The sequence below is a fragment of the Bidens hawaiensis genome, unplaced genomic scaffold (genome assembly GCF_021521415.1).
Source record: "Bidens hawaiensis isolate Kalapana, Puna unplaced genomic scaffold, B.hawaiensis_p1.1 tig00021672_1, whole genome shotgun sequence".
NCBI classification, from domain to species: Eukaryota; Viridiplantae; Streptophyta; class Magnoliopsida; order Asterales; family Asteraceae; genus Bidens; species Bidens hawaiensis.
In genome coordinates, this window is record NW_027493364.1 from 16,842 (window position 1) to 26,638 (window position 9,797).

The 9,797-nt window shown below is 32.2% G+C and overlaps 1 protein-coding gene across 1 annotated transcript; it reads left to right on the plus strand.

The window, feature by feature from the left end:
* Positions 1 to 3,557: 3,557 nt before the first annotated feature.
* LOC143563942 (tobamovirus multiplication protein 3-like) lies at positions 3,558 to 5,842 on the plus strand. The gene is made up of 9 exons (XM_077051357.1): positions 3,558 to 3,713; positions 3,824 to 3,835; positions 4,733 to 4,823; positions 4,915 to 4,967; positions 5,033 to 5,152; positions 5,241 to 5,312; positions 5,419 to 5,491; positions 5,583 to 5,628; positions 5,785 to 5,842. Exons 1-9 carry the CDS (start codon positions 3,558 to 3,560, stop codon positions 5,840 to 5,842), a joined length of 681 nt encoding a protein of 226 aa, XP_076907472.1.
* Positions 5,843 to 9,797: the final 3,955 nt, after the last annotated feature.

Below are 9,797 nucleotides of genomic sequence, written 5' to 3' on the forward strand. Positions count from 1 at the left end.
GAGCTTGCACACTTTGACGTCTAACGTTAGACTATTGATAATTGGTTGCACTTTTAGTTGCTTTTATAAGCAATGTTTAGATTTAAATGATCAGCATAATAGAAATCAGATATTTAGCCTTTAAAAAATACATGTTAACCGAGTTTAAACTTCTTGCCAACTCACTGAACTTTAGTATGGTGCGGGATTTAAAGGACCACTTTGCAGGCTGGAGTAATAAGAAGTTACATAATGAAGATGGAGCTATGAAACAACACTGATATAGAAACATAAACATATGCATAGTTACAACTTTTAGTTGTCAGGGACAGGGGCAGGCGCTAGCAGAACCATAGTTCACAACCAAAGTATTAACACTGCCCTATGATGATATACATAATAGTCGAAGTTCAAAGAATATATGTTTTTTCTTTAGTATGAAATTGAGTCCGGCTGAGTTGGTTATGAACAAATACACGTGTGTTTTGTGCATTTTTTAAATTACTATTAACTAAGGAGTTAGTTATGATTAAATAAACTATAGTATAAAAAAAGCAATCTAATTTTTCATAAAAAGTGATCTGACTCATTTGAGATTAAATGTAAAAAACAACCCAAATCCACTTATTCATAGTAAAATGTTAAAATTGTCACATTTTGAACATACTTTAGGTTATTCGTGCATATAGTTCATAACTGGTAGCCTGGTGTGCATATAAAGTCAATCCAACTTGTTTAACTAACAAACTGACTCTCAATTACAAAAGACTACAAAAAGGATCTTTTAAATGTAATTATCAAGAAAAAGTTCCTTTTTCGTTATCGAAGTTTCACGAACATAAATGAAAAAAACATGACCTTTACCAAATTGACCTACTAAGACTTGGTCTTCGTTCGGTAAGCTTTTATTGGATAAACGAACATTTCACGAGCACATAACATAACGAAAATCTTGTCTATGTTCGTCCGTAAAGAAATGAGATTTGGCATATTTGTTAGTGTAATCGTGTTCATTAACTTTCTATACAAACGCAACAAACATCTCTAATTAATACTTTATAAACATCATCTACATATAATCTCCTGTAAACGAACATAACATTCAGTGAACTGCCCATGAACCGTTCAGCGAAAGATTTGTTTATGTTCGATCATATTATAAACATAAAGCTAATGGAAAAGGTTTTTTTGATATAAAAAAATGTTTTTTTGTTTAAAGAATGAAAAAATATATTTAAAGCATTTTGAAGGAGTATTGTCACTAACATAAAGCTAATGGAAAAAGCTTATGGGTTGAAACACAAGTAGGAGTAGTTTCAATACAATCAAATTTTTTTGCTTTAATAGGACGAGTGGATTGTCTACGTCCATCACTATGATAATATAATTACAATATACAATTTATATTTTCAAACAAAAATACTGGGGGTTTATTTAGGTCTTTGTTTTTAATCGTTTTGCTATTTTATTTCTTGTAGTGACTTGTTTTATTTCGTTTTGATTTAGTACAATTAGTTTGTAATGTTCATTACATGTTTGAGATATTTTAATTCTAAATGGTAGTTTTTTAGATTTTTAACAAAAAAATATAAACGAACACGAACACGAACACATTCATCAAATGAACAAACATGAACACAAATATTTGTCTTATGAAATGCATGTATCGTTTTGTCCTTAATCACATGCTTTATCATTCGTTTATAAGCATAAACGATTTTGGTGTCACGTAATGAGTTGGAAGAGGTGGCGAGCATTAATAAATAAGAGATCATGTTTGTTTAATGTGTGTAACATTTAATATAGATTAAATATAATAAAGGAATATGGACTTGGTTAATAAGAGATGGATTGAAGGGATGTGTATGGGCCTTAAGTCCGTGGCTTGAGAGGGTATAAATACCCCCCTTAAACCTCCCTAAAACCCTAAAACCTTCATTTCTATCTTTCTTATTCCCCGTACACTCTAAAACACACACACAAACACCACTACAACAAAAAGGGCTTTTTAGGACCTTTTGTGCGGGACGCTTGTAAGTAGGGTCCTAAAATCTATTTAATAGGACAAATGAACATTTGGGGTCCTTTTACAATATACGCAACAGAACCGGTGTCCTAAAAAGTTATTTAATAGGATGGATGATTCTTTGGGGTCGTATTATCATATAACTTAATAAGACACTTAAAATGTAAATCATAATAAAGTAATCTGTAAGACATGTAGTTGTTGGTGTCCCATTATGTGGTAATGTAATAGGTTACTTGATCACTGGAGGTCTTATTATAACATAAGTTAATAGGACACTTTGTAGTTAAGTCATAAATGTTCGGTGTTATAGGACCCATTCTAGTCGAAGTTATATTAATTAGAACATAACTTAATAGGACATTTTACACTATGGTCTTATAACTTTAACCTTTATAAAACACTTAATCATTATGGTGTTATTATAATACACCGTAATTGGACATTTGATATTTAGGTCATGCGGTGGATATTCAGAAAGAGCAAGAGAGAGAAGGGAGCTACTTCTTTAAAGTCCACGGAAAAAAAATTCTTAAAAGGGTTTGTCATTAGATTATGTGATTGAAATCTTCTCATGTGAGTTTTTGTGAATCTAAGTTTTATGGTTAGAAGTGTGTATTTTTTACGTTTTATAAATTATAGTGTGTTACATAAAATAAATTAATAAGTTTGTTAGAAATACATAAGCGTGTTACATAACATAAATTAATAAATTATAGCATCCAAACCTGTTACGAAACTTCATAATTTGGTTACATTTTTTTATAAAGAAAACAAGTTAGAGGACTAAGGGGTGTTTGGGATTGCTTATTTTTACCAACTTATAACTTATTAAATTTTTAAAAAATAAAAAGGTGTTTGGTATTACTTATATTATAAGAGGAAAAGTTTTATAAGTTACAATGTTGTAACTTACTAACTTAATGAAAAATTACAAGAGTTAAAATAAGGAATCCCAAACACCCCTTAGAGCATTCCCAACCCATCCCCTAAAATTATGTGAGAATGATTTGTAAATTATATGGTGGGGTTGTGAGTGTAAATTATAGGGTGGAGAGAGAAAAAGTAGTGATATTTTGTAAATTTGGGGGAAAAGGTAGTGATCTTTTTGTAAATTATAGGGTTGAGAGAGAAAACTGTAATGAAAAAGGTAGAAAAAAATATTATTTAATTGAACAGAAGAGAGAAATATAGTGTTTTTTAGTATAATTATATGATTTATATGGATATAGGAATAAGGAACGGGATGAGAATACTCTTAAATCATATCAAACCTAATGTAATAAAAAAAATAAATAATTAAATTAAAAAATAATAATAATAAAATGGTTGTAAAAGATTCACCTTTGAATCAAAAATCAAATATCTTTCTTCTCCCTCCGCTTAATCTCAAGTTTGCCGGCTATCCAAAATCCAAACCCCACGACAAATTCAAATTCAAACAAAACCCATTATTATTCTTTCAAATCTTGCAATACCCCCAAAAAAGCACCTTAATTTGTCCCGTTTCCGAATTCTTGAAAGATCTCGCCGGAAAACGGTGTTTCTGGTGATGGGTAGAGCTTTAATCGACATGTATAACGATGAATTGTTGATGGTGTCTTTAAACAACATGTATGATTGGTGGGGTGAGTTTATTAATTCGTCAATTTCGCAAGATTGGACTTTTATCGTTCTTCCTGGTGGCGGCGTTTCGGTTGTGGCTTTGGTGAGTTTGAAATTAACTTGATTTATGATGATTGGTAATTGGGTTTTGTTATGTTTAATTGTTTGTGTTAATTTTGGTTTATAGTTGATGTTGTGTTGAATGATTCATAGGATAAATGTGATGTTAGTTTGATGAATGAATGTTAGAGAAGTATTTTTGTTTGGTGTGTAAACAAGCTGAGCCGGTTGTGAGCTACTTGAGATCGGCTCGTTAACAGCTTGAATCGAGCCGAGCATGAGCTTCATATATCAATTTTGAGCCGGTTCGCGAGACTAGATGCGCTTTTTATTTATATGGTTTTAATTTAATATATTTAAATAGTAACTGTTATTATATATGAACATGTGTTAAACTAAATTCATAATACGTATAATGTTATATATAAAAGTTATTTATAAATATTTATGTAACTATATATAAAATATATAAATAAATAATAAACGGGCTGAGCTCAAGCTTGACAAACTACTCATGAGTCGAGCTTGAGCCTAAGCTTCGTATATCAAGCTCGAGCTGGTTCACGAGCCTAGTTGAGCTTTTAATTTATATGATATTATGGTTTTCATTTAATATATTTGAATAGTAACTATTATTATATATATAAACATGTGTTAAACTAAATAAATAAATAATATGCACTATGTTATATATATAAGTTATTTATAAATATATATGTAACTATTTATAGAATATATATAAATAAATAATAAACGGGCCGAGCTCGAGCTTGACAAACTACCCATGAGCTGAGCTCGAGCTTAAGAAATACAACTCTATATGAGCTAAGCTCGAGCCTAAACAATCTTTGATTCAGGTCGGCTCGTTTACGCCCCTATTTGCGGTTATACACGATTACATGAAATTTTGTGTATTCCATTTAAAATAGTACGAAGAAGTGTTTATGTGTTTCTCATATATTATACTTGAAATGTTTTATTCTGGGCTATTAAGGTAGAAGTCGTATATATTGCCTATTAGGGTTAAAATGTTAAAAGTTGGGTCATTTGTAACAATTGCAGCTACAATTAATCATGATACAACTTAGAGTACCGGAGTACGGTTGGACCACCCAAAAAGCCTTTCATCTTCTTAACGTATTGGTCAAAGGGGGTACGTATATTTTGTTATATTATTTGTTCACAAAAGTATAGTTTGTTAAATTGTCTCTCGTTTCTTTATCGTAAATATATCATTACTGCAGTTAGATGTTGCATCTTTGCATTCCATCATGATGTTCAACAGTTAAAGCCAGAGGTTAGCAACATTCTTAGCTCATCATTTTCTTAAATATATATATAAATATTTGGTTATTTAAACAGGTGATATTTTATGTTTTATGTTTACATATTGTCCAACATGTTTTGCTTGATGTTCCAAGTCTCGCATTTTTCACTACCTATGCTCTTTTAGTTTTATTCTGGGCTGAAATTTACTATCAGGTTTTTATCTTTTTTATTTTTATTTTTTATATTTTTAATATGTTAATTAGTTCATTTTTTAATGTTTTACGCATTTGACAATTGACAGGCACGGGCAGTCTCAACTGACAGTCTCCGACCAACTTTCTATGCGATAAACGGAATCATCTATGCAATTCAGGTGAGGAGGTTACTATTGTAAATAATCAGTTTATGCAAAATAATATCTTTTTATATTTATATAAATTATTATGAACTGGTTAACTGGCTTTATTAGTTGTTAACAGATAGTTTTATGGTTGACAATTTGGTGGAAGCCTATGCCTGCATTAGTGGTCCTCTCCAAGATGTTCTTTGCAGGTTTTCTACCCTTTATAATATATCTTAATAATTCTATTTTTTATATATTTTGTATTATTGTAATGATTCTCACATATATATTATTTTCAAGGTGTGTCCTTGTTTGCAGCTCTAGGTTTTCTTCTTTATGGAGGAAGGTACATAACATACGTTGTTATGCTATTCCATATTATTAGTTATGAAATTAACGTCAATCTATATATGCGTGTGTCTCGCGTGTATTATGTAGTCATTCGGATGGTTAACAAATTCTTGATGCTTCTATGATCGGGTGCTCTTTAATTTTCATGTAGGCTCTTTTTAATGTTGAAACGTTCCCTGTGGAATCAATTACCCTCTAAGGAACTCTAACCCGATCCCGAATTTCAATATGCAGTCTTTGATGAAATTATTGTTATTTGTTTATTATCAGATAAAACAGTGAAACAGAGCATTCATGCGGGGGATGTAGACTTCATTCTAGATCCAAGATGATAACGAGGAAGATTACCATCAAGTTGCTAGAAGTTTTGTTGTGTTCAAAAGAGTAATTTTATTATCAAAACTTTATTCGTTTTATTTTTATATACACATGTTTTCTTATGAAAATAAATTTGTTATAGCAACATCATTGACAATATATCTTACCAATGTTCATGAACAGAGCTGCTAATCTAAACCAACAGCTGGGAATTGCATGCATTATAGCACTCATGGAGTTTGAAGGTTCATGAAGGCAATGAAGTTTTGAGTTTTTATTCAAACATGTGTTAGTTTGTGTTTTATACGTTTGATATTTAGACTAAATTTGACGGTTATTAGACATTTGTGTTTAAACATTTGTAATGTGTTTAGAAGAATATTAAACTTTGTATTGAACTGATGATATTATAATTTTCCACATTTTAATGAATATCTTATGTGACCATAAAATTGGTTTCATAATCTTATTTGGGACATCAAGACTTTTTTCTTGGTATAAAAGTACCTATAATGTTACATCATAAGGGTCCTATAAATTAATTTTTAAGGACGCTTGTATGTGTATCAAAATATTAAAGGTGGATAAGCACATGTTAAAACATTGTAAAAGTGTCATAATATGTTTTTATGGGACGCTTTTTAGGTTGTTAATGGATATTTTATGCGATCATAAAATTGGTTTCATCATCTTATTTGGGATATTAGGACGTTTTTTGAGTTCCGAGACTTATTACGACCCTTTTACATGAAACGCTTTTCTCGTTGGTCCTATTAAATGAAAGGTACTATAAAATAGCATTTTAGGACGCTTTTGTGCGTACTAAAAAGCCCTTTTTTGTAGTTACACGGCCGCGATCAAGAGGAGGAGATCCAAGACCCGAAACCAAGATAGATATTGATAGATCTTGGATATACAAGCAAGATACAAGATTATTGTTCATAACCGAAGCTAACCGTAGCCTAGAAACGTCAAAAGGTATGTCCTTTACATATAAAGGTTATGTTTTTATGAACGGTTTGCCCTAAAACTTAGCCCTAGAGTAGATCAGATATAGATGAACCATAAAGTTACAAACTTGATGTTAAAAATGGACTTAACGAACTTGTTAATGTATACGGTTCACGTTAAAAAACCCTAGATCTAGTTAAAATGTATTTGTAAGCAATAAAGGTTGAAACTTTATTGATGCACCACCTAGATCTAGCCTAAAACAGTTTGAAAACCCATAAAGGTTCGAGCTTTAAGGACGCCCGTTCTAGACCTTGGACAAGAAGGATACGGAAATGGTTAATGGACGATTTAATGTCATCATAAGGGTTTAAATGTGAGAAAGTATATAAATGATATATATATGTATATAACAGGACATGTACAACAGGTCATTCTAATACAACCCGCACATTAGAATACAATGTCTCATTCGATTACATTGTATAATTCGAATACATAACATACTCGATTACATGGTACAACTCGAATACAATAAGTTCGAGTGCATGGAGGACCCGAATACATACAATATGTTCGATTAGATCAAAGAACTCGTATACATTATACATGTTCGCATACATGGCATACTCGAATACATACACCCGTTCGAATACATCATAGATTTGAATACAATTATTGTATTCGAATACAATAATGTATTCGCATACAATAATGTATTCGAATACATTTATGTACTCGAATACACCAATCCGCATACATTGTGTATTTGAGTACTTACATGTCCTTGTATCCCTTATGACAAATTGTAACCTCCATTTGAATATAGAAAAGGAGAAAGAAAGAGAGGAACACATTGTATTCAAATACAAAGTATTTGTACATTGGTGTTTGAGGGTAAAATTATATTCTAAGTAAATTGTATTATAATACAAGACCATGCTTATGAATACAATATCATATAAAGCCATTAGAATAGACCAGACTTAGACATATTTGATGACACGCAAAGGATGTGATTAGGGCAAGTATTAATACACATAATTAATATACAGCTAGCCGAGCTCAGTTACGGAAGGGAATAACAATTAACGAAAAACGTAACAGAATCCAGGTGAGTTTATAGCCCCATTTCCTTGTTATGTTTTTGGGGCTGTGAGCTTACTCAATGTGAACGTTAATACACTTACCCTAAATGGTAAGTGTATGTCTTAATGATGAATGTGATAGTTATGATTATATTATGAATGAATGCTTGATAGTACGTGAACGATCTTCGGATATTGCACGTATTGTTAAGGAAAGTATGCATAGAAAGTTATGGATGGTTATAGGATGTGTGGAAGGTTACAGGGTTGCATACCCTAATAATATATGCGAAGGTTATAGGGTTTCATACCCTAATTATTTATGCGAAGGTTATAGGGTTGTATACCCTAATAATATATGCGAATGTTACATGGTTGCATACCCTAATAATATATGCGAGGGTTATAGGACGAAGTGCATGTATATATGTATGTATTAAAAGAAAGAATGAAAGTATGATTGCATGAACATATGAAGAAAGGTAAGAAGCTATGTATGTATATTTACCTTTGGGTGCATATATAAGTAAGTGTATGGATATATTGTATGTTACTTATATTAACTAGAACTCACTCAGCGTAGCTGACTTTTAGTATGCACGCAGGTGAGTAGAATGAGATAGCTAGCTTGAGCGGGGCACATGGCAGGAGAATAATAGGCTGGCATCTGAAGACTCAATATGTTTTTTTTATGAATTATTGTTTAATTTTGAAAGTCAAGAATGTTTGTTTAAGATAAGTTTATGAATTGTTATGAAGGTTTAATTAAAGTTTTATATTCTGCATAAAGTTTTAATTAACTCTGATATTTAGAACTGTGTTTATGAGTAAATCCAACGTCCAATGTAGGGCACCAGGAACGGGGCCTTACAAGTTGGTATAAGAGCAAAGTTCGAGAGAATTAAGCATCCTACCTGCTTAGAATCGAATAGAGAATGGGATTAAAGTAAGTAACGAAAGAAAATGCCAGTTCAAGAAAGCCATGTGTCACTCAAGTAAGCTAAGTAAAAGAAAAGTATGTGATTAATTTCACATGTAAGATAGGATGATGAATGAATGCTAGCTTAATTACTAGGAAACGAGGTATGATGTTAGCTTAATTGCTAAATAAACAATGTATGAAGCTAGCTTAATTGCTAGAGATAAGAGTATATGATGATATGAACTGTTTGATTGTCTAACTGTTAGAATTAGAACTAGCACAAGTGGACTCACAAAGGAAAGTGTATAGGACACAGAGAGTAAAGTGATCAGCTAATCACAGCTGGCCACTTTTATTACCTGTTAGCCTTACTATCCTTGTACTAAGTAGCTCCTTGAGTGATGATGTTTGTGTTTCCTTATAGAATACGAATGGCGGGAGCAAGAAAGACCGTTGGGCAAGGAGGTCATACGGGACGTCATGGCAGGTCACGCATTGTCCGAGAACCTTCTATAAGAACAACCACTAACACCGGGGAAGAAGGAAGTGCAGCTGGTCGAAATCCGAGCAACAATCAAGGATATCAACTTGACCCTGCTTTTCAAACTGCTATTACTCAAGTTATAGCAACTGCAGTGAAGATTTTGCAACCTGAGGGGTCTGCTGGAAGCCATGTAAAAACTGCTGAGAGGTCAGGGGAGAATGGTAAGAAATATGACGAGAGAGAGAAAGGTGACTCAAGTGAGGTTAGGTCTGTGAAGGTTGATGACAGAAGAAAGGACCGAGGTGGGTGTAACTATAAGTCGTTCAAGGGTTGTGACCCGCGCGAAGATGACTGGTTTAGGAGACGCAATCGCTACTCTCCAATGGATAACCACAATGGAT

Coding starts and splice junctions, on each gene's coding strand:
- LOC143563942 (XM_077051357.1), top strand. CDS start 3,558: ATGGGTAGAGCTTTAATCGACATGTATAACGATGAATTGTTGATGGTG. Junction 5,153..5,240: donor GGGCTGAAATTTACTATCAG/GTTTTTATCTTT, acceptor GACAATTGACAG/GCACGGGCAGTCTCAACTGA. Junction 5,629..5,784: donor TTTCTTCTTTATGGAGGAAG/GTACATAACATA, acceptor ATTTTCATGTAG/GCTCTTTTTAATGTTGAAAC.